Source organism: Choristoneura fumiferana, chromosome 20, assembly GCF_025370935.1.
Source record: "Choristoneura fumiferana chromosome 20, NRCan_CFum_1, whole genome shotgun sequence".
NCBI lineage: Eukaryota > Metazoa > Arthropoda > Insecta > Lepidoptera > Tortricidae > Choristoneura > Choristoneura fumiferana.
Genome location: NC_133491.1, coordinates 5,339,915 through 5,367,050, shown reverse-complemented (window position 1 = coordinate 5,367,050; position 27,136 = coordinate 5,339,915). Strand labels below are relative to the sequence as shown.

The 27,136-nt window shown below is 34.6% G+C and overlaps 1 protein-coding gene across 1 annotated transcript in view; it reads right to left on the bottom strand.

The window, feature by feature from the left end:
- Nucleotides 1-21,617: 21,617 nt before the first annotated feature.
- LOC141438914 (uncharacterized) overlaps nt 21,618-27,136 on the bottom strand; it is a 75,616-nt gene continuing 70,097 nt past the window's right edge. Inside the window, exon 9 of the mRNA XM_074102973.1 lies at nt 21,618-24,654. Coding sequence (XP_073959074.1) covers nt 24,545-24,654 — 110 coding nt within the window. The 3' untranslated portion in view covers nt 21,618-24,544. The remainder of the gene's footprint in view (nt 24,655-27,136) is intronic.

The window sequence follows — 27,136 nt, the reverse complement described above, 5'->3', positions numbered from 1 at the left end:
AGAATGGTTTTCTTTATAGGCTCTCAGGTTTTGATACACAATTTATTCAAAGTATTAGGATGCTACCAAAGTGTAGTGAGCGCATCCTTTGTAGTAAGTGTAGCATGCTATGGGCTTTAAATCCATGCTAATATTATTAACGCGAAAGTGTGTGTGTTTGTTTGTTTGTGTGTTTTTTATATTTGTTCGTCTTTCACGGACGAAACGGAGCGACGAATGGACGTGATTTTAAGCATAGAGATAGTATATGGGCCAAAGAGTGACATAGTAGGCTAATTTTATCCCGTAAATGCACAGTTCCCGAGGGAACAGCGCGCGATAACCGAATTCCACCGTTTCGAAGCCGTGGGAGCTAGTATCAGATAAAGATTTTTAGTTAGATTTAACGCGTTCAGTTCAGTTCAGGGATGTTCGCGGAGGCGCGAACCGACGATTTTCACGCTATTAGCGTAAGCGCGTAGCATGATGTTTCCTTTTTTCGCAGACAGAAATTTCATAAAGAATTCGTTTCGCAGAAAATGTTTCATATAATATTTGGTCCTTGTATTTTTACTTCGAATATTTATTGTTTCAACAACTAATTACTTGAATGAAACATATTTAATAAGAAAATCTATTCCATGAATCTTATAAGCTCACTTTATCAAATTTATCAAATTGTGGAATTATTTTTTTACAAATATTGTTTGTTCGATAAAATATATTAGATCAAGTTAGAAATCGCTACCAGAAAAGTTGGTTAGGTGAGAACAATGACCTCGTCAGAAACGACTCGCTACTAGAAAAGTAGGTTAGGTTAGGTAAGAACTGCGACCATATGAGAAAACGAATTGTATTTTCTAACTAAATAATATGAGGATAATGAATATTTGATTTGTTATTCTTTGATATGAATATCTAAACAAAAATTTATATTTGTAACAAAAATCAATGATTTTTTCTTCAAAGTAAGTGTTCTGCGTATTGATTATTCTATGAAACGATAATATGATAAAAAAATGTCTGTTAAACGAAATTCTATTAAAATGTTGTCTGTAATACAACGTACAACCGCGTAGCATCGATGCTACAGCGTGTGCGCGGCAGCGCTAACACCCTCGTGGCGACTGTCGCAAACAGAGTGGATGGCCCATTCGTACGGAGATGGAGTTCCAGGCATTTGCCAGTTAGTTAGTGTGTAAGTTTAGATTGTATAATTGTTAATGTGTATATTGTTCGTACTAACATAGGCAATAAGGTTTTTCATTGTTACTGACATGATATGGATAAACTCCGAAATATTATTATTATTATTATTAATTTGATGACCAAATGGATCAGTGGTTAGTTACTGGCCTGGACAGCTACTACGAAATTCGAGAATCGAAATTCGTATCGTACCGTCCCTCTCACTCTTGTATTGAAGAACATAAGCGTCAGCGGAACAGCAATAGACGAAGTTCGAATTTTGCACTTAGCAGTATAGGGTCTGGACTATAGACTAGGGTTCGGCTTTGATATCCATTAAGAACATTAAGCACTTGATCGATGAATACAAATAAAATGGCTTTAATCTGATGATTGGAGTTTGGATCGAAAATACAAACTGAGACATGGATGTCAGAAAAACCAGAAAAAGAGACCAGCGCTGGGAATCGAACCCAGGTCCTCAGCATTCCGTGCTGCGTGCTATACCCCAACACTTTCACTGGACAGGAGTACAGTCACGAATTTCTCCAATGCACCCATATCCCAGGTTGCTTATTTCTACTCCAGAGCCTGGATTATAATGCGACAGAAAAACCTGCTACATACAATATCATAGAACCACAATTAGCTACTTACGCACTCACACACACACACACACACACACACACACACACACACACACACACACACACACACACACACACACACACTCACATCACTTTTTTGTATTGTATTCTAAACTCCTTATTGTACAAAAAAAAGTCCTACCATCTCATGTAAAATTACTTATAATTTGAATACTTGAATACACATCAAATGTAAGTCCATAATTGTTGCGGGCACCCCAGTCAGAGACCTGGTGACCTGACACACAGGTTCTACCTAGTTCGGGCACCAGTCTCCCCCACACTAGCCTGTAATATCTAATTAGGTATGAAATAGGAAATGTACATTGTTATTTTTGTAACTTGGTGGTGGAGAAGAAATAAATAAAGTTATTATTATTACTACGCTACTTAAGCAGCAGCTCTAGCCCGTAGACCGTAAAAGTAACAAATTTGGAGTTGAAATAAAAAAATACAAAAAGACTCCAAATAACCAATCATAATTGTATAAGGATGTTTTATTGGGTAGGTGGGATGGGATATTCGGACTAGCTAACAATTATTCCAAAAGTGATATATTTATGTTTTTTATTACTTTTCCTTTTCTTTCGTAATGGAAATTTATGGGTGATTGAGTCGCATAATTGTTGAAAATCATACATAATGTTTGTCATAATTTTTGTATGTCATAATTTTTTTCTTGGAACGGAATAAGTTAAGGTTATATTAAGCTGGTTTCGGTTAAAAGCCTAGTTTTGGCCAATTTTGTATTGCGCTCAGAAATACGCCGAAACTTTGGCTGCACGGATATATGTAGTGTTCCTGAACTGTAGCGTGACGTTCGGATAACTTCGTGATTCGTAAGTAGTTTCGGACCAGTTAATAAAGTTAAATTCGGTGACATAACATTAGCTGTTGCCCGTATTTTGTTAGGATCCGTATAGTCTTCTCCATAGAACACTTAGATTGTGGAACGAACTACCTGTCGTGGGTTACAGCATGGAGGTCTTCAAAAGGGGTATAAAAAGGTTTATGCAGGGTTGACAACGCGCGAGTGATTTTTTTCTGGAATACAGAAGCTTAACTTTCAATCAGTGAAACATTTAGAACAAAATTGCGTTTAACCACAATCACGCCTGATGCTAAGTGAAGACGTGTACTAAGATGGAGCACGTTTCTCTGATAAATGCCCATTCACCCTAGATTTGAAGACAGCCAGGTTGTAGCGAATAATGTATAACTATTAATAACCGTACCGTCTAGATAATTGGAACCTACTGTGAATAGTCGACTTTGTTTTCGTATAAAAGTATCAAACGTACGATTAGCCCTCTTACGTTAAACTTTCATCTAGTTCGGCCATTCTGCTTCAATGATAACTCGAAAAATAATTAGGCATAACAATTTTTTTAATTCACTATTTAAATATATATACCTAGCTTATAGATACCTATAACGCACAAAACTCAAAATTGAAAAAAAAGCACTTTGGCCCTTACACTCGTACATAGGACCCATCGCAATACCTACTGGGTAAGGCATTCTGCCAGCCGTAGAGGCAGCTGAATTGAGTATTCTAACCGTGTCGGCATGGACAAGGCGATAGCAATCAGCGTGCTCTATCTGATTAGATTATCTAAATTCGTAGTCCAGCTGTGCATGTTGAATGGTTAAATTTGATTGGTGTTATTCTTGTAGCGCTATATTTTCTACATAGTTATTTAAGGATTGGGCGTTTTAAAAAAAAAGTGCACCTTTTTTTATCTCGAAATTTTGAAAAAAAAAAGGTTTTTCCTACTCAAAATCAAGAGCACAGTATGGGCGTGACAAAACTGACTTATTAAATTTTGTATGAAAAAATGCGGACATTTTTTTAAACCATCGGAATCGATTGTGCTGTTGATTCCGAGTAGGAAAAACCATATTTTGACCAAAATCTCGAAAAAAAAAAAGAATCCTTTTTTTTAAGACGCCCTATTACAGAAGGTTTTGACGTTGTTTGACGTTTAAGGTTGGACGCATGACCTGGTTAAAGCCGCAGGTGGATTTGCAAGTCTCTGCTAACCGAAATAACTGGAGGATATCAGGGAGGCCTACGTCCAACTTGAAACCAGTCTTGGATTTTTAAAGGGATGTTTTTATTGGGTAGGTGGAATATTTCAGACTAGCTAACGATTACTCGAAAAATGATATATTTATGTTTTATTAAAAAAAAACAATATGAAACAATTTTCAAAGACTCCTAAAAGTTTCGAGCTGAACTCGATTTAAGACGTGAGTTATCCGGTACATTATAATTTAATATGAGCGAGTCTCTCGGTAGTTTCATACTCAGGAATCTACCCAATTATACCTTGCATACATAAGAATGATGTAAGTTACATACACACACACACACACACACACACACACACACACACACACACACACACACAAACGAAAAAAAAAAACGTTACCGCTTCGGACCCACTTTTAGCAATTTTAGGTTTTAAATTTGACAAAAACGGTACATTAGTGACAGGTTGCTAGCCTGTCGCCTACGATATACCTTAACCTATATCCTTTGTCGCCTCTTACGACATCCACGGAAGAAATGGAGAGATGTTATTCTAACCCAACACCACACGGGTAAGTTACCTACGTAAATAAACATTTGTAAATTCTCAAATTTTAACCGTCATGCTAGAGCTCTAGACTGTTATGAAATGCCAGATGGTTCATGAATAATAAATTGGCACATAATACGTTTCCCAAGGTGGCTACGTAAGCGTTAGTTCGAGCGCACACGGTAGGCGAAACAGTCTTGACTGGAACTTGTCTATACGAGAGAGTTTCGTGTGCATTCGAGCTTATTCTGGCATTGTATTAGTACCATTGAGACAATTGATTCCTGACCGATCGTAGAAAGTTTACGCAGCAAACTTCATAATGATATTACAGGAGATGATTGGGTTAATTTGACTGAATACTTACCTCTTTAAATGTTTTACAGAATTATTAACTGTGTTCGAGAAGATTTTTTCAAATATTACCTAGTACCTAACCTTGTAAACTAGTCAAAAATGTTATTGTAGTTTGGTCACCAATCACAGATTTTTATCCATTTGACTAATATTTTGAGACATAGGTACATTTTAAGAGTCACCAGTATGCTCGCGTCCCCATACAAACGTAGTTTCGTTCTTATTTACAAGCAGTACTACAGATCAAAACGCAACTTTGCAACTATAATGGGAGCACCCATTACGATGCTTATAATAAGGTTTAGTTAAAATAAATTTTAACTGAAAAAAACAATACTGAATTTCCATTTCTCATACAAAAAATCATTTTTTTTTTTTTTTTTTTTATTGAAGCCGTGGTGGCCTAGGAAGCCGTGGTGCCTAGTGGTTGGACCTATCGCCTCTCAAGGAGGGTCGTGGGTTCAAACCCGGCTCGCACCTCTGAGTTTTCGAAATTCATGTGCGGAATTACATTTGAAATTTACCACGAGCTTTGCGGTGAAGGAAAACATCGTGAGGAACCTGCACACCTGCGAAGCAATTCAATGGTGCGTGTGAAGTTCCCAATCCGCATTGGCCCGCGTGGGAACTATGGCCCAAGCCCTCTTGTTCTGAGAGGAGGCCTGTGCCCAGCAGTGGGACGTATATAGGCTGGGATGATAACAAAAATTAAAATTAATGTGATTTTTTTACATTGAATATGAACAAAACTAATTAATAAATATCAAAAATAGCTGCTCCCATTATAGTCGCAAAGTTTTATTTTTATTTCAGTGTTTTGTTTGTAAATTAGAACAACACTACTTTTAGCACAATTCTCGCACAAACCTGGTACCTGGTGTTCACTGTACCATTTTACACTCCACGGTTAGCGGCAATGGTAAGCGCTATTGCCGACAGAGCTGAGGCCGCTGGGACCGCTTGACCGATCAGAGCTTGCCACCGCAGCGGCTTATTGAGGTATTATGCGGGATTCGGGAAGGTTAACTGTTAGGGTAGGGCTGTAAACGTTGGCCCTTCAACGTTATATTCCGTCAACAAAAATTTATTGAGCAACGATGTGAGTAGCAAGGATTTAAAGTAATTAAGTATTGAAAAATAACTTTCGCTGCGTCGCCAGTTCTTTTTGAACTTGGCTTTGAAAAAGCTGAGGTGGCATGAAAAACCCGATGGGGTTTCTCTCACGAATTATGTATAATTATTTTAGTACTACCGCTAACTACGGTAACGGAAATATACCCCACAATCTTCTTTACACGTCACACAAAGCTATAATTATTTCACTAGCATAGTTAAATTGTAGTTTCAAGGAAAGTAAATAGGTAATTATTTAGTTACTGACTATAACATAATGATTATTTCGGAGACGGTTAAAGTAAAATTTATTTTTGAAATGAAATGGTTTTATTTGCTAGATAATGGGTTGAATGTAATGTTACAAATGTATTTAATATACACTTAGTGTCAAAAAAGTGTGTGCATGCGTACGTTTGCTTTTCCATCTCAAATTGCGTATAATTTTGTGTAAAATTGAAACCGTTGAAGCTACAGATCCATTACCTACCTATAAGTAATATAATTTTTCTTTCTTCTTGAAAATAAGCCTAAAAGGGAAATAAAGGATAAAACTTCGAAGCAGTACTTAGTTCCGCAAGTATGGATCCTTCCTTTCAGTTATTTTTCATGTATTTCTGCGTGGACGAAGTCACAGGCAAAAGTTATTCATATGTGAATTAGTAACGTACCTAAATATACCTAAACGGGTCTAGTCAAATTTAGTGCCAAACTTATTACGGACGGTTTCATAAAGTTGTTAGTACCAACTAGAGCTGGACGTTATTTACTGAAACTGTTACGAGAAACGGTTTTTTATAAAATAACAGAATAACCGTTCCTTGCCAAAACCATAAACAGTTTCCTTGAACACGACTAACGTTACAATAGACTACATTTTTTCACATGAACATATAACAGATTTTTGTCTACTAACATCAACTAACATCACAGTAAAAGTTTTATAAAAAACTATTTCTAGAAGCAAACGTTTCAATATCTGATTGGTTTTTTGGAGTCTTTTTGTATTTTTTATTTCAACTCCAAATTTGTTACTTTTACGGGTATCCCGTGAAACCATATCGAAAATACGAACTGAGACATGGATGCACAGAAAAACCAGAAAAAGAGACCAGCGCTGGGAATCGAACCCAGGTCCTCAGCAATCCCTGCTGCGTGCTATAACCCCTACAAGTACATTATAAATTCCTTGAAACAAAATTATTCTATAACGAAGAAATTGTCTTTAACTTTAAGTAGGCTGTTGTTTTTCTAAAAGGTTATCAATTTATCACATAATGAGCCGTAGGATCCACTGTTGGACATAGGCCTCCCTCATATACTTTGCTTTAGTTGGAAGCACGACTTGCATACACCATGAACCTGCGGCTATAACCAGGCCATCCGGTGTTCTAAAAGTTAAATTGGCAAAAAGTGACAGTTACGTTACGTTTCAACGAAAACGCATTTAAACCCAGCTCTAGAACCAAGCTTAACCTTTCTAAAACTTTCGTGTACTAGCTTTCGAGAAACGCGCGTGACGCTCAAATTGTTCAGTTTGCCAACACGAATTCTGAGTAACGTGTGAATTTTTAATTCTGTAACAACAAACTGGTTAGCTCCAGTTTGTGTTGTTTTAGGAGGGTTCTGGGAGGCGGTAGTTGAAGGTTGCAAGGTTGCCAACCGCAGAACATAGTAATAAGGGGATGAAAATGTCACTCACTAAAAACCTAAGACGCTTATATAGACACTTTAATGGAAAATGCTGCAAGTTTCTTTTCCCGGCTCAGTCCTTAACGAAGCGCCGCTCGATTTTATTCAAAGTCAAATCCTCATGAATTTCAAAAATCAATTAGTGTTGAGAAAAATCTCTGTTGAGAAAAAGATGGCAATAAACTGCACGAGGTTCAATTTATCAAAACAGATCTACAATACTACAAATAAATAATAGGAGTTATTATGTTAGTTAAACTGTTATATAATGATAATGATTTATGTACATTACTAACAACACTTCCGCTTAGCATAAACAAATTTAATAACAAGAGTATTGTCAATTTTTCAATTCAATTCAATACAATATTCATTTATTCAGACAACAAGATCCACAATTTGTTAGTAGGTAGTAAGTATTAATGCAGATTGGAGTTTTTTTTTCAAACAAGCCAGTTTTAAAATAGGGCTAAGTTTATAGCTCAAAAAACACCTATAGTAATTTACGAAAAGTTACGAGTACTTACTAAATAGGTTCTATTATTTTTGAGTAATAAATAAAGATGAAGACTACGGCTTTCAAATACCTATGAAGTGTTTTATTTACGGTACGGTACGGTACCTTCATATAAACATGTATTACAAAAATACACAAATGTTATACACTCACAGAGATATAAAAACGTTGTGGCAAGTTTCTTGAAAATACATTTAAACCTTGCATTATTGACCATTTTCTTTAATTACACAATTTAAATTCAAGTGATGGCAGCCCTGATGGCTTTACGTTAAATGTCGATTCTTGTAGCATTTAGCTCGCCTTGAACATGTTTGTTTCGTGGAATGAAGTGTCCGAGCTTTAAAATACAGTAAAAATCCGCAATTGAAAAGCTTAAACGAAATTTGAAATTGTTTACGTTTGTTCTGAAATTATTCATGAAATTTTCAAGAAAACTACATTAATGTTGACTTTGTTCAAATTTAATTTTGCGGTAGAAGTTTAACTGAAAATGTAACAAAACAAAAGCCCAAGGGGCTCTTTAATTATATGAAAAACTGTTATCTTTCATAACATCAACAAAAACCATTATTACTACGGCAGCATTTCAAATTTAAACTTTGACATCAAGTTCCTTAGGTTCGAGATAAAATTTAACTTAAGCGGCGATATGTCCTTTTAAAAGAAACGAAAAATGACATTCGGTTCGCAGCCTTTTCGTTATTGCATTCAAGAGTCACTTGTATCCTCTTGACACTTTTCTTTATCCATTTAATGAATCTTTTGCGCTTCTTAATAGCTATTCTTTAATAATTGTTATTTTAGCCGTTTGTGATCATGGAAGTCTGAAACAGTATTAGTACCTACATTGCGATCTGAGTCCCTGGGTTCAACTCGTATACCGGGTGTGGCCTGTAATATGAGCAAAAAATTAAAACATAGATCGTCCTCGTCAAACTGAACAACATTAGTTCAGTGACTTTTAAAAATAATTATTTTTTTAATATGCAATGTAAAGCGAAATGTTTGATGTTTGTAGCGTGACAGGCGACGTCATTTGTATTCTAGGATGGCGTACATTGATAGCAGTATTTAATTTGTATGAAAAAAAGAATATTCGAAGACTCCATTATTTTTAAAAGACGCTGAACTAATGTTGTTCTGTTTGACGAGGACGATCTATATTTTCATTTTTTGCTCGTATTACAGGCCACACCCTGTATAACACTTTATGAAACTTGAATAATTACTATAGGCGCTGTTAGTTGTTATTCCAAATTTCAATGGAATACATACATAATATTGTAGTTAACTAAAGCATAACTTCCCTGTTTCGGCATTGGTTAAACGTTTTCAATCTTTCAGAACTCTGAAGTTTAATTCGAACAATTTTAAAGACGTATTATCACAAGTTTTAAAAATTGGCCGTTAAAAATTCAAAAGACTATTCTTTTTTTAGCTTTGATTAAGTTGAATAGACGATGCTTTAATATTGAAATTTTAACAATTATATAGGTTGATTCACAAGAACTGGCACGAATGAATTGAACGAAAGTAATGTCAGTTGTCACTGTACAAGAGCCATGCGTTTTTCTTTAGGTATACAGGAGCCTCCTAATATTTTATAAAATATCTAAGCACGTAATTAAATAGGTTTCTGTTGTTCAGAAGAAATTAATACTTATATGTAATTATACTATTTTATTATTATGATTTTTTTATTTTTGGATTTAGCTTGTTTTCGAACTGACGTCGGGATCTGCGAAATTAAGACGAAAAAATGCAAAAATCTTACTTAATTTAGCTGTTTCGCTTCATTTTCCGCCAGTGTGCAAACAATTTTTTTCTATTCCAATGCCTGTGTTTGTTGATTAAAAGACGAGTTGTCTTAAAATACGATTATCACATAATAAATCAACCTGTACTTAATTATTTTGTAATGTAATATAGATTACATTTCATTCACTCATTTCTTTCATTCGTCTAAGTAGCTCTTGTGAATCAAACTTGTACCATCAGCCAAATATGTGGTCTACCACCCTAAAGTTGATAATCGCTTGCATGTCATAAAACAATAATGCCAATAGACGTGTCTGTCAACTTGAAAGTTCGACTTTAGCGACATATTCTTATTTGGCTGATCACACTATTATTCAATCCAATTAATTATTATTGTTGTTGTGAGAAGTCGGACAATTTTAATTCATAACTTCTTGCTCTACATTTACTTGTTTTCTCTGTCCTAAATACACAGGTTAATAGTTAATCAGAGAATGTTTTAGAGCTTGTACATACATAACTGGCTGATGTTTGACCCTAATGTTCTTTTACTATGTATGGGGTGGGGGTTAAGACTTATATTTGGGCTTCATTGATAAACGAAAAACTATGAATTTGAATTAAATAACAAAAATATTCAAAGTTACAAAATTTTCAATTAAATTTAATTGTTTTAGATAGTGTCTAAAAATCTACATACGGCAACATTATCCTCTAACATAAAAAAAAAAAAGATTTTTAAATTTTTATTTAAGGCTTCGCTCCATTTGATATCAACATGCTGCCAATTTTTATCTTTTACAAAAAATATAATAATGTTGTTAATTATACCTACTTGTATTAAATGGTAATTACGTTTTTCGATATCGTTATCGTTTAATTTACTTGTCATGACAAGCGGTTTTTTTCCATGTCATTTCCTTATTGATTCCGCTTTGAACTTTGGCAAAATCGTACTGCGGCAAAAGTTATTAAGGACGTCGCCTAGCGTCGCCGTGATTAATTATTATTTTACGATTTTGTAGTTAATGTTATCCTTTTATAAATGTTTCTATATTATTTAAATATCACGTAACTACAAACTTTGCTTAGACTAGGTCAATTGGTGTGAATTGTCCCATCTGTCTTCTCTTCTTCTATCTTCTTCTAAGCAAGCACAATAAGCAAGACAAGAGGGCAAGAAAATGTTTTTGAGGTTATTGCCATGACAGCAGTAATTTTTGTTTCACACCACCACGTCACAATGTTCATAGATTACAAATATGTTGTTCTTGTTTGTCTATTATAATTATCTTTTTTCCCTTTCTCCGTCTTTCGACTGGGGCAAAGGAACTGGCTCATGCATACGTATTATAACGTGCGGGCTCCAAAGAAAACCAGCTTTGTTATACATTACGTGTGGCAACACATGCTGAGTGGAGGCCTTATCGGTGCCCTGTCGTGTCCCTACGTAATTTAAGTAGTTTTTTTTGTTAGTTTTAGTGTTTCAGTCTTATTACTGTTCGGTGGTGGTACTGATGGAACCAAATAAATCTTTCTTTCTTTTCACAGCTAGTAATATATAATATTTATTTAAAAACAATGTCAACAGACGGACGGACAAAAAATGTCCCTATAAGGGTTTCATTTTCGCTGACTGGGATGGGATGGATTCTGATCACGACTCCAGAGGCCTTATTGTCTTAACACACTTCATCACAATCGCTTTCATTACTTCTTTCTGTCACACGATATCAGACGACATTAGAAAGAGTTAGTGAATGCGCTCACGAACGGCCTTAGAACCATTTTGTATTGTTCCATTTCCGCTTAAATCATGTCCATATTGCGGAGTGTATTCAAATGATGATAATATTCCGCTATTCCGCCACATAAATTAACCGCTCTCTAGTGACAGCATTGGATGGTCGCCAAAATGAACCGTGGGCTTAAAAATGGTTAACGGTGTCTACTTCGCAACGGAGCAATTTTGGCCAATCGAGGCGTGCCCGGCTTACTTATCGAGTTCAAGTGCTGAAAGACCTTTAATGAGGTTTCTCTACAGCAAAAGGCCAAAAGAATGTTACCTTAGGGTTCCGTAGCTGGAGAGTGACAAAAGGAACCCTATTAATGGTTCTACGTTATAAAATGTCGCTACGATGTCCATTCGTATGCTCATCACACGGCTGTAAGCGTAATAGATATACAGGTAAATGTCACGCATAAGTGTCCCCACTCCCCACATCTAAGGACGCGTTTAAAAACGCTTTAAATATGTCTACGCCAAAAGTCAAAAAAGACATTACTGCATCGTTACATGTTGCTTCGCCTTAGTCGAGCCAATCGACGTCTTTCTCGCTCTTATTGCGTGCGACTTAAAGCTGTATTCGCATTGAGAGATATGGAGAGACATATGTCAATTTGCTGATACAACAAAAAAAATTGCACCTCTAATACAAAATTGACGTAAATAGCAAGTTCTGCCTTTTAGAGATAGAGTCATGTGGGGTAAACGTACGCAGTGAGTAAATGTACACACACACACAATCCTATACATTTCAGTGCGAAATGTATCTGATTGCGTACACTTGCCCACTGCGTACGCTTACCCCACATGACTCTAAATGCGAATGTGGAACACTCGGCGTGCGACTCAGACTCACACTTATCACAGAACACTTAGTCCGTTTTGTTAAAGCTTTAATTTTAGTTGGCAAGAGGCGAATCCTAATAAGTCAGTCTTTTCAGTTCGGTTTTCTATTTTATTATAGGTGTGGGAGACGCTGTACTAACTTCAAAATATTCTCATTTCAAGTATTTATAAAAATATCTTACGATATTATATTTAATACGTCAATGAGCGTCTTGATGGGGCTCAAATTGTCTGCTTTGCTTGAAAATATAACATTTTATCTATAAAGTCTAATAAATACCATATTAATCGCCTTGGAAGCCATGGAAAACTCTTAAGTAACAACTTATACTCAAACGCTTATGCTAATTAAATATCAGCTCGTATCTATTATTATACTCTATTTGTTCTAAGATGATTCAAATGACACGACACATGATGATTATGTAACTTTACTCAATACTCAATATTTTATTGATTTTCCACAATGTATGGTTACAGATGTTACAAAGAGATTATGTGATCAGTAACTATTTTTTTTCCAACAAAGATATTAATAATGCTTGAAAAAATGAAATCACATTAAAACTGCCGATTTTTCGAATATTTGAACTCAAATTTGCTAACAAATTGTTAAGTTACTGCGTAGGGACTGTGTTATATTAACTTACTTTCTTTAATGAACGCCCTTACAATTTTGTTTCAATAGGGCGCAATTGCTAGAAGTGAGGGTTATCGGTAAAAGTAAAAGCGATAAAATAAACGAACTTATTATTAATTTCCAAGATTGTTCGTCAGAGTCGGAAAGTGACACTCCAAGTGTTGAAAAAAATGTATTTTAAAATTCAAATAAGACTTTCAGTTCGATAGCGTAACGTTAAACCAAATGCTATTGCCACTTTTAGCACTAGGTACATCCAAAAGTATCGATAGTTTGCGTAACAGTAGGAGGGAGTCTAGTTCCGTCAGTTTGGCGTCTGTCATTTAAATCATGTTAGAACAAATATATATTTTTTATTAATTCAGTAAGACATATTTATTATCTGCTGAACAAATAGATTATAAACACATAATTATCAGGTAAATGCGGTGAAAAGACGATGTGAGAAGGTTTCCTGGCTCAGACTGGATACAGAGAGCTCAATGTCGTGACAAGTGGAAAAAATAAAGGAGGCCTACACCGAGAAGAATGAGAAGGGCTGAAGAAGAAGAAGAAGAATATCAGGTAATTATAAGAAAATCATAAAAGAACCGTCACAAAAATTAAATAACAGTAAGTTGAAATACTTACTGCGAAATGTTAGCCTAAAATTAAATTAGTGCTGATAGTTAGCCATTGCGGCCTGAGAATAAACGATCTTAAAAGTTGAAACTTAAACAATATCGAACAGTAAAATCGAAATGTGTCTATTTAAAACGTATAAATAAGTTCACGAAACATGAAAATGAACTAATAAAAGACATATCGAAAATACAAACTGAAATATGGATGCACAGAAAAACCAGAAAAATAAGACCAGCGCTGGGAATCGAACCCAGGTCCTCGGCATTCCGTGCCACGTGCTATACCGCTACACCACCGCTGGACAGCTGCAGCTTGCTATACTTATTTTTCTGGTTTTTCTGTGCATCCACATTTCAGTTTGTATTTTCGATATGGTTTTTACGGGATGACCGTAAAAGTAACAAAAATTTGGAGTTGAAATAAATAATAAAAAAAAGACTCCAAAAATCGATCTGAATAAAAGACAATCAAATTTCGGTATTAAAATTTGGGCAGAATTTGGTCGGTCGAGTGATAGGGTGGGACTTTTTTAAACAAATTTTATTTTTAATAGTAATTAAAATACCACAAACGGGACTTATCACGCTAAACACACGAGTAATATTTACCTCAACGTTTCGACCACATTACAGTTGCCGTGGTCACGAGTAAACTGAAGTAAAGAGTAGTGTGAAGTGAGTGAGTGGAGTGTAGTATTTTGAATATTTTCATACATCACCACCCACCCACTCCACTCCACCACTCCACTCCACTTGCTCCACTTGCTCGTTTGCCATCCAGTCGAATAAAAAAAAAACATCATATTACTTTAGAACTATTAATGAAATTGACAAAACTGTCTAAACTCAGCGTGATTTAGTATCCTCGACACCTGTAGGTACGAGTATACATCATTCGGAGTACCTAAGTACCTACTTAATACACTATCACATTTAAAGTTTCATTAGCACAAAAGCAGTTAATAAAGTACACAAACTCTGACATTTAAGATAACCTGATAAAATCTTACAATTAACCTCAAATGGTTACAATGCAATCGCGTGAGCTAGAAGTTTTTCAATTACTATAATATTTTTATTACTAGATTGCTTGATATTTTGGACACGCTTCATTCTAATCTTCAGTATAATGGTGACCGTAGCGTCACAGCTAAGTAAGAAAACTCGGTGCGTTACGGGGCATTGCTACAGACTGGCAAGCGAAATCTGTCCACGCATTTTTTTACGAAGCTTTCATCTGGTATAATTTTTGAGACTGTCAAAATTGACATATTGTCATTCTAGCCCGGCTTAGATAATTTTGATACTTCTGCTATAAGGATTAAATAAATATTTTTTTGTTTCATTCAACCTCCTACCATCCTCTTATTGCAAAATGTAATAAGATTATGGTAGAATTAAAATGTTAGAAGATATATTCAATGCCAATCTGGTCAAAATTGTCTAAATATTTATGCGATTAGACTATACGTAAATGGGCACTGACAAATGTCATAAAATTTACCAAGGGACTTCTAAAGTGCATCATCAACTTTCACACATTACTACATGAATTTTGATGCAGCTTGAAGTCCCGAGTAATAAAAAAATATCTCTGGAAAATTTAAATAATTTCTAAAAGTATCAAGTTTTCTAAGCAAGTGTTGTCAGCCTAATTTTTTTAGGGTTCCGGAGCCAAAATGGCAAAAACGAAACCCTTATAGTTTCGCCATGTCTGTCTCTGTCTGTCTGTCCATCCGCTTTGCTTTGTTTGCTTTGGTTGGCTTTGCGGACTATCAATGATAGAAAGCTGTAATTTTGCACGGATATAATATATGTACACTATGCCGACAAAATGCTGCAATAAAAAAATTAAAAAAAAATTTTTTTTGCGTTCCTTCCATAGACGTAAAGTGGGGGTGTTTTTTTTCTCATTAAACCCTATATTGTGTGGGGTATCGTTGGATAGGTCTTTTAAAACCAGTAGGGGATTGCTAAGACAATTCGATTCAGTGATTTGTTTGCAAAATATTCAACTTAAAAGTGCAAATTTTCATTAAAATCGAGCGTCCCCACCCCCCGCACCCCGCGTTCCGCGTTTCTTATTATATTAATTACTAATATTTATTACAAACAATATTTCGGTTGGTTAAGCAATAACTTCTAGTTTAAAAAAATGGTTTAATAAAATGCACCATAATTTTAATAATAATGGCTACCAAAAAACATCTTTCCATAAAATAGCAGATTCTTGAATTTCAAACAGCCGTATTGACGTCACAGAATATGAAAACTACTCACAAAGAAGAAAACGCTAAGGAAAAGTGGAGGATTCTTTTGAATCAAGTAAAGTAGACTTATGCATTATTTATGACGGAAAACTAGTTTCTGTGACGTAGATATTTAGACTTGGAATGATATTCACAAGTCTGAAATTACTTTCGAATAAATAATTATTTTTGCGTTCTTAAACTTTGCGTTTCGGACATTTTATTAAGCTTTATTTAAGTACATAACTAGCCTGCACTCGCGGCATCTCACGCGTAAACCATTAGGTTTAGCAGTTCAATTGAAATTCCTAAATTTCGTGAAATTTTCCATGGAAATTTCCAAAAAAATACATCATGGATTTCATTAATGGCGCATTAAAAATACTCACGCCACAGTCTTTGATCCTAGCCGCTACGGTCTGATAAGCAGAGGATCTCACGCGCACACGCATGCACGCACGTACACTCACGCACTAACGCACGTACACTCACTGTTGTATTACGTAGTATATAATGTAATTTATGTCCATATTCAAATCGACATTTTAAAGCTGCTTCCCCAGTCATTGATTTTAATTTATTTATTCACCAGTCCCGTCATTTCCGTCAACCATCAGTGCACCCTCTCACTTAAACCGCTCTAAATGGGAAGTTGTGGCGTGGCCAAATGGTTAAAGTAAAATGGAAATCTTGTGTAGTCTTGCGCATGGGATGGGCAAACGAAAAAAAATATCGATATAATATCGTGTCGATAATTTAAATAATTCAAAAAATATCAATTAAATAAATCGACGTTCCCACCCTGCACGATTTCCTAAAGTATTGTCTAAATGTTCGAAAGTAGAAAAAAAAACATTGTTTGGTAGCAAGTTTCATTGAATGTGTTACAATTTTCATAATATGCTCAGTTATTGCGATCACGTTCATTTGTACAATTACCTATTGGTCTTAAAGTAAACATGAGTAGGTACATTATACCGTCATGTCAGGGCACTACAATTTTCTTCAATTTTAAATAGCTTATTGAATTTATTCGATACATTATTTAAACTGAGTGAAGGAAAATCAATTCTTAACAATTATGAGAAAAATATAAATTAAAATTTCATTATTAACAAAACAACAATAACTAACCCGCGATATTCAAAATTAATGCAGTTTTTTTCTATATGTCAGCTGGATCTTCCATTGTGAATAAAAGTGAGATTCGCGTTTAAAAGGAATGTTGAATGAATATCACAAACTTAATTAATAATAAAATTAATATAAAGTAAAACAATGCTCTAAAAAATATCAAATTTGATACGAATTTGATATTCGAAAATAAATAGCAAACATCTATATTTCCAGATTAAAAATATCGTCAATATTTTATATAGATTATTTCCTGAAAATATATCGATATATTGATTTTTACCCATCTCTGCCTTGCGCATGACAGTTATGTATATCTTTATTCTAAACCGCCTGTCATTCAAAAGCTTCTGCGGTGTTTCCGTTCCACAATCCTTCATTACTTAGCAGGGATTCTAAAACGGCGAAGCAAACCTTGCGTTTGTGAGAATAATTAAATGGTTCTGACTAGTTGTTGTTTTGGATGCCGGTATAATCAAGTGATAGTTGAAAAATAAAAAAAGTAGTGTAGCTTTCTCACTTTTTAAACTTCGTAAATAAATAATTTAGAGGCTTGTAGACGTCACAGGAGACCGAAGAACTGGCAGCTTCTTCGGGCAAGGAATTAAGTAGGTTACTAACTTATTTTATGAAAGGTAATTTCAGAAAAAGTTATGATTTGAATGTTATTATAAATTCACGGATAAAAATATAGTATTTTTCTTTCTTTAAAATACAATTCACTTTATACATAGTAGATTAACAAAATTTAATGAAACTGTATATCATTATGTCTTATAACATAAGATAATATTGCATTTTTCATCCGTTGCAATAATGTTTCCTTCAAACATTACCCGTATACAACATTATTAAAAACAATAGTAACTTTTAAAATACTCACAAACTTGTTAATTGATAATATATCGGATAACTCACGTCTGAAATCGAGGTTAGCTCGACATGTTTTGGGCTAATCCGTAAACCTTCATCTGGGAGCAACGCGAAGTGTTGCGGATTAGCCCGAAACATGTAGAGCTAAACTCGATTTCAGACGTGAGTTATCCGATACAACTTATTAACTAAGTAATAATCTGAGTAAGTCTCACAGTAGTTTCATACCCGCAAACACTTCAACGAATCTATAAACTGTTATTTGTATTTTTAGGACTTCATTCAGTACTCGCGATACAAATCCAAAGTCAAGTGCGAAGGCCGTCGAAAAGTGATTAGACAAAACAAAAGTATATAATGAGATAATTTGACAATAATTGACCTAGTCCCACACAAACCAAGCAAAGTTAGATACATATTCGTATTATTCATAAAAAATTCTGCTGCGACCGGGAATCGAACCCAAGAAACAATATACGTAACAATACGTATACGTAACGTACGTTATGTATGTGTGTTGTGCCTATGACGTCAAGCTTCGTAGTCAGGTTCTCTAATCACGGTCGTCGAAAAGTCACATGCATGATTTTTTTTTCGACTGGATGGCAAACGAGCAAGTGGGTCTCCTGATTGTAAGAGATTACCACCGCCTATAGACACCTTCAACACCAGCGGGATTGCAGATGCGTTGCCACCCTAGAGGCCTAAGATGGGATACCTCAAGTGCCAGTAATTTCACCGGCTGTCTTACTCTCCACGCCGAAACACAACAGTGCAAGCACTGCTATTTCACGGCAGGATTAGCGAGCAAGATGGTGGTAGCAATCCGGGCGGACCTTGCACAAGGTCCTACCACCTGCAATAATTTGTATTTTTTGCACAGTGTAACTTTATTGCTAAATAAAAATTCTTCTTCTTTTATTTTGATCTTCACGTTGACAGCTCATTAAATTCTAGCGTACATGTGCCTGAATTTAACATCTAGACATTTTAACATGCCATTTTATAAAACCACATCACTTAATCCCCTCCTAGCGAATGTGAGTGCGGACGTTAATGTAAATAGAGATGGGATAGTACATCCTGGAACAATTTTACTTTTTCTATTTGCAAGTTTAGATTTTTTTCTTTATAAATTTTATCTTTACTAGCTAAGGGTAAAGTCGATTTAAGAGATCTCGTAAAGAGTAAGTGTACTTAAAATGATATTTAATACATCTCATTTGGCTGAATTACTAAAGACACAAAAAAATCACAAATTAATTCAATGAACAATCAAGTTCTTTTATCGGCGCAGAATCACTTTGTATATTTAAAATATTTAATAAATTGGGCAAATAACATTAATTGATTGTTATGGCTAGATAAATATATTTACTAATCATCTTAAAACCCAGTATCTTAAACACAGGACTTATTGAAATGTGACGTCGAATTTACTCATAATGTAGACGTAAAGTCCAAAATTCATGGAAAAACATTTAACGTTAGATGAAAGAGTTTGATGTAGATGAAAGAGTAGAGTCGCACTTGAGAACAAACTTTTTTTAAAGTAAGTTAAACTTTTGTAAAGTCCTTTTCAAGAAAACAAGAAGGAACTTACCTGATTATTTTTAAGACGTCGGTTGTTGTCGGACAAACTAGATGTTGAACAAGTGGTTTATGTAGTTATTTTAACGTTGATGCATGCTCGTTCGCGAAGTTATTTCGGTATGCGTAAACTTATAACTACGAGTACTTAAAGCAAGCGTGCTTATTTTTCATGATTCGGCCCCAATACAAAATACACTAGCAAAATAAGTATATCCATTTTATTTTTCTCCGTATTAAATACCAAAAGGACTGCTCATGTGCAGTCATGATTTACAACGGATTATGGTCAATTTCTGAAATGTAGATACAGTCTGAAATGTCAAACGTAAAAATAATGTGGTTAGCATAAAAGGAACAGTGCTGCTCCATGATTTCGGTTTCGTAAATAATCGATAAAATGTATATTTTACGATAGCAAAAATAACATTAAAGCATTCAATATTCTACTTTCCATTTTGAAAATATAAATGCACTTTTACGATAAAGTGATCTTTTATGGTAAAGTGAAATTTGCTGTCTATAGTCATAATCATAATGAACTGATTTAGTTGAGTGAGGCACGCGTCATCTTAGCTTAGATAAGCTCTACTTATTTATGTAAAACAGTTGTTTCTTAAATCACCTACTACTTAAACCAGCTGCTTTTTTAGATGAATAAAAAAAATATATAAGGCAATTCGTTTTTAGTAACCCCATCTACATACTCAAATCCATCCGCATACTCAGCCCTTCCCGCTAACTAAAGAGAACAATTAAATTTCAGAATGGCTGTTACATTTCAATTCAGAAAAGATTTATAGCCATCGTCAGTTCGCTCACCGCTTCCCCTTTTGTTCGTTCTGGCAGAAAACAAGCGATTTATTAAACGACTTATTTGAAATTCAGATGCCTCGCCGAATTGCTTCGACTTAATTAAAGCGATTGCAATGAAAACTGCTACTCGTTTGGCTTTGGGTCAATGTGTCTTGTCTAGTTAATTTGTGAACATGAGATTCGTTGGTTACGATACAGAAGAGAAATGAGAAGTCAGAAATGAGGATACGTAGAAGAACGAGGGACATTGACACAGCCAAGCGAATTAGCTTGTTGAAGTGGCAATGGGCAGGCCGTAAGTATGGAGATCAGAACTGATGGCCGTTGGGGCCGAAAAATTCTCTAATGGTGATTGAGAGATGGCGGATCGCCAAGGTGGGACGTCTACCAGCGAGATAGACGGATGCTGGTTAAAGCCGTGGGTTCACGGTGGATGCAGGGCGCTTCCGACTGAAGCAACTGGAGGTCTATAAGCGCATGCATGTGTACAATAGTGGACGTCCTACGGTTGATATGATGATGATGATAATACACTGGAAAACTCTTCAGTCTATGTGACTAATAACACTAAGGCATGTCACGGAATTAGATCATTTTTAACCCCCGACGCAAAAAGAGGGGTGTTATAAGTTTGACCGCTATGTGTGTCTGTGTGTCTGTTTGTGGCATCGTAGCTCTTAAACGGGTGGACCGATTTGAATACAGTTTTTTTTTAATTAAAAGCAGGTTATCGATGGTTCTTAGACATGTTTTATCAAAATCGGTCGTTTTTGAGATATTGAACTTTGAAGTAATGAAAATCCCCGTGGTTCCTTCGAGCAATATTATTATTATGCTGCCGAATTATATGAAGTTTTCAGACCAGAAAATTGGTGGTTTATGATGAATAAATCCTCGGTTAATGAAGTCTAGGTGCATTAATGAATATCGATTTGTATATTAAAATAGCTAGTGTTTATTTTTTTAATTTTTAGTTGATTCGATTTCCGGGTAAGACAAGGGAAGTTTAGAAGATCTTTGCATGCATGTTTCATTTAAAAAAAAGGAATGTTTTCTTTCAGTACAATTAGCTAGCTAAGGATTTAAGGTAGTTGCCCTCCAGGGCCCATTGATTCTTTTCACCCTGTATATACAAGAATTGCTCTTTTAAAGGTTAGATTGTAGGTATTTTACATTTGCAAGTTTGCAAGCAACTAGGTAAGTTAAATAAAATACCATTCATAGTGCTTACACCTTTATTACAAAAATCTTATTCTTATTACAATATTGTACATTTAATCATTTTTATTTTTATTATTACGCTAAATCAACAGTCAACCAAAGCACCGATCTGTATAGTAATTTTTGTTTATAATACATATTTTTAATCATAATGTAGACCTTGAAGACTAAAAAAAAACACATTAGTATAATAACCTGATAGATTCAACTTATAGACATCTGACAACTTTAACATCAAGAAATAGGTATTACATAAAATACCCTAAACAGTTGCAACAATAATATGGACTTCAGTACTATGTATATACATAATGTTATTTTATAAACTGTAAAACGTATGAATGTGTTTAGTAAAAATAGACAGTAAATTTGGTACGTGCGATTAGTAAAGGGATCGCTTTCATCTTACAAAATATAGCTAACTTTATATTACTTTATGGTTCACCAACAACATATTTCAAAAACATTCCATCCATATAACGTATTCATCCCTAAACACTTCTAAATGCATTTTCTTCAAAGCATTTATATTTAGTAGATGAAAACGATCTTAATAAAGTGGCTTAATTTAAAAATAATATTTATTATTACTCTTTTACGAGTATATATAAGCAAAGTGCAATATGACTATAGATTCAGTATACATTTTAATGTTTAGTATTTGTTCTACTACATTCAAGTTTCTTATATTTATATTTTGGCATGGTTATGGTAGAAATATTAATGTGCTATCAAATTAGAAAATTTATGTTGTAAAATAATTCATCTGACATAGTAGTTATTTTACATTTGGATATGTATTTAACATTTTGTACGGAAACCGAATGATAGTTACAAAAGTGCATCAAGTGATATGAAGACAAGATATTTTATAAGATTTTATATGATATGTTATAACTCTCTAAGTAACAGACAGATACATCAATTTCAAAACAAAAAGGATTAATTAGAAGTTAAATCGTTACGAGTTTTACTCAATTGCTTACGTTTGTATATAAATAGGTATGCTACCCAAAAGCTTGTTAATAAATCAATATAAAAACTTTTGTAAGCAATACGCTTGCTCAACTATACCAAGGTTTTTTTTTTAAATATACTGATAATTTTCGGACTAGAGGTGTATACCAACTAGATCACAAGGACTAAGATGAGACTGCCGAAAATTGTATCTAACTACAGGAGGGTTCAAATCCAGCACTGTATTTTTTTCTATTCTTCTTACTGCTGCGTCTGGGGCTAAAATACAAGCTGTTCCTTTAAAATAATATAATTTACTAGCTGTAGCCCGCGATTCCGTCCGCGTAGAATTCGTTTATAGCTATCCCGCGGGAACTATGCAATTTTCCACGATAAAAACTATGCTATGTCCTTTACCGGGATTAAAACTATCTCATGAATTTCATGTAAATCGGTCCAGTAGATCCAGAGATTACCTCATACAACCTCACAAATTCACAAACTTTAATTCTTTATAATTAATATAGTATAAGTATAAGTGTAGATTATGCTGCTCACTACATTCATCCATAAACATTAATAGGTAAAACTCATACCGACAAAACATGGTGAATGATTGACTGTACATTATGTACTGTGACTAATGGTCCTTAAAGTTTAATCTATGTACCCTCGGACGGCATCTCAACTTCACTTAAAGATCGAAATACATTCACTTGCAGGCAAAGCAGGATTAGTGGCGTTTTCTAGAGTAAAATATGAAATATTCAAAATTAACTCCATCGTTTTCAAAGCAAGAAAAACATGATCTGAAAGACAAGCCTTTACATTTTCATGGAAATGTTAATTTTGACGAGTTTCCTTATTTGGTAAGCTAACGGAAAATGTGGAAATTTCTTGGCGAGACCAATTTGCCAAGTCAAATGTTCTGTTAAATCAATATTGTTTTTGTGTCATTTTTCCTTTCTGATAATTGAAAATTAAAAAAAATGTGTTTGATTAAAAATAATAAAATCATATTTAGGTATTACAACCATTTGCCATTATGTAAGAGCCCTTTCTGCTAGTGTCGATTTTCAAAAGGTACTGATAGAAGCTGGAAGTGACAGACCAAAGACACTTAGATTTATCGTGCCTTTACGACCTATGGCCAGCTGTAGAGGGCTATTTACGTTGGCAGCTATTATTGTGGCAACAAAAAGGAAAGAAAATACAAATGCACTTTATACTTTTGTGTACTTACTATTATGAGTAAAACGCGAGCGATGAAGAGGCCAAATTGAGGCCAAATGATCCGATTGGCGTTATAATTCATGGATTGATGTTGAGTTGAAACTAACACAAACTCTTATTAAAGGTGATGAATGAACTGTGCAAACATGTCTGGATTTTAGGGTTACATACTCATCTGGTACCAACGGGACCTATTAAAACTCTGCTATACGACCGTCCGTCTGTCACTGGTTTGTATCATTTAAATCATAGTAGACACTAAAATAGTGAGTATTACTAGGTAGTACGACCATCGCTATTATAAGAAAGTTTAAATAAAAGAAATACATTTTATTAATTACAAAGCGGCATAAAATCTTTTCTACGCAACTCCAAGTATTTTTTTTATAAATCCGGCCGACGATGTAGTCCGATAATAACGGCCGATTCAAATTGTCTTTCTAGTCTGAGTCTGACCGTTCAACTGGATTTGTCTGTAAATGATACTACCACTGTACCAAGGGGTTGGATCAATGAAATGCCTAAATACCTTTGATACTATTTTAAAACACCCGGGAACTTAATTGCACTTACTCAAAATCGGTCAAATCTAGTGATCCTTCAGAACACTGGAATATTGCTACCTCAAGTAATTAAAAACGATATTGCAACAACTTTGACAATTTTCGAGGGTATATCAGAATCAATTACATAACCGATATAAGAATTACCGAGCGTACCTAGATTCTCTAAGTAGGTCACCTGTCATCGTACCACAAGACGAGTACAAGCAACATCGTAGTAAGTAGCAAGCCAGTATAGCTGGATTTAGTCTTGACGCCACTTTGTAGCTCGGCCAAACTCGAACCTGTAAATTAAAATATACGTTAATAAGTTTTTGGTAAAAAAACATTTTTAATAAAAGCTTTTTGCTGACTGTACTTTTTGTTGACTGTACTTGCATCGTCACCCAACCGACATTCGCAATATCAAATTTCAAGTCGAAGCCACTAACCGTTGAAGAGTTCCATCCTGCGGAGACAATCCTGGCCGGACTGCCAGAATGTCACTACCAAGGCAGATAAGTGCCAAATTTCAAGACAATCCGACTACTAGAAGTGGGTCAAATTTAACTTGCAAAATGAGCTTGTAAGTACGTTGTTTTACAGACAACATTTTAATAGAATTCCGCTTCGCAGACATAATAATATAATCGTTACATAGAATAATCAATATGCAGAACACTTACTTTGAAGAAATTTAAATCAATGATTTTTGTCACAAATAAAATTTATTTTTATATATTTATATCAATAGTTAGTCGCCGTTCTAACCTAACCTAACCTAATTTTCTACAATTTGTTAAGTTTGTTTAATAAAAAAAAATACAAAATTATAAAATTCATTGAATTGTTTTTCTAATATACATGTTTCATTCCAGTAAATAGTCGATGAAACAATAATATTCGAAGTAAAAATACAAGGACCAAATAAAATAAACGAATTCTACAAAGTTTCTGTCTGCAAAGGCTGTTTTTATATCCGTTTCACGTAAATATCTGTCACAAACTTGACTATGACTAACTTTCTATAACTAGTCATTAAACCTACACACACACACACACACACACACACACACACACATATATATATATATATATATGAGCAAATACCTAGTGTGGCCTATAACATGAGCAAATAATTAAAACATAGATCATACTCGTCAAAATGATCAACATTAGTTCAGCGACTTTTAAAATAATTAGTTTTTTAAATTATACTATACACTTTTAAGTTTATTCGAAGAAGCAATGTAAAACAAAAAGCTTCCAGTTTGTAGCGTGACAGGCGACGTCAGTTGTGTTCTAGGACGGCGAACATTGATAGCAGTATTTAATTTGTATGAAAAAAGAAAAGTTCAGACTCCATTATTTTTAAAAGTCGCTGAAGTAACGTTGTTCAGATTGACAAGGACGATCTATGTTTTAATTTTTTGCTCGTGTTACAGGCCACACCCGGTATATATATAAATACAATGTGCAGCGTTCAAGACACAAGAAAAAAATATCCACTTCCAATCCAAACAATCCAACCCAGGACCTCAAGCTTCATAGGTTATCTAACCCCCAAGCTATTAGGTCAACAATTGTTATTCCTTACATAAAACAAATAATGTAGATATATATTTTCATAATTTATTTAGGATACATTATATAAATATTTATTTCCTCCAAGTATACTAACCGCTCGCGGCGAGGCGGTGCTGATCGGATGCCGGGTGGATCTAATGAGCAGTGACCTTTAGGCTTGTTTATTACAGGATACATTAGAGGGTGGGCCAATCAACTTTTTTTACCCACACTAATCTATCCGCGACTTTTTTCAAACAATTGCAGATTTTTGTAAGTAAACTTGTTTTTTCTGTCATTTAATAGATGGTGTACATGAATACATGCCATCCTACGTAAGTTCCACCTATTAAACCGTGAAATATCTTGTTGGAAGTACGATTTTTTGGTAACGCCAGAGACAATTTTGGTAACGCAGGAGACGCCCAAGGTGTCGGTAAAATAGTTGATTGGCCCGAGTACGGAATTATGCCTTGCCCTAGGTTTATTCTCTTAGATCCACTCAGCCTTTAAAACTTTATTATAAGTTATTTGGTTAGTTGCAGTCGTAACGTTTTATTAGCCTCTCTGTGTTATTAATTAATAATTTGGCTATCTAAAACACGTTACGCAATTTCAAAACCAGGCCACATTATGAAATGAACAGTGGACACGTATGACTTAATTCACAAGCTATAAAATTACACAGTGAATGCCCAAATTTGAACATTTTGCGGCTGCGCGTGCTGCAAAATTATTCCGAGTCACTAAAATTCCCTCGTAACAACGGAATTAGGCAATAATGCGGTTTATTTTATTACCATTAAATGTTTTATCGCTCTTTATGATTGAATGAATACGTTCGTTATTGAATTACACCTGCTTAAATATGGTTATTTTAATGGCTATTTAACTAAAAAGACCGCAAGATAAGGGATGAAATAAAGAGAATAGAGAGTGTTTTATAGTTTGACGACATTGTTATTTTTGAAAGTATCATAATGATCATATTGACCTAGTCCTAAACTAAGAAAAGCTTGTACTGTGGATACTAGGCAACGGATAAACATACTTATATAGATAAATACATATTAAACTTCCAAGATCCAAGAACAAACATTCGTTTTATTCATGCAAATATCTGCCCCGGCCGGGAATCGAATCCGGCACCTCAAGTTCGTAGTCAGGTTCTCTAACCAGTTGGCCATCAAGTCAATTGTCAAAGTGCAAAAACACATTTTG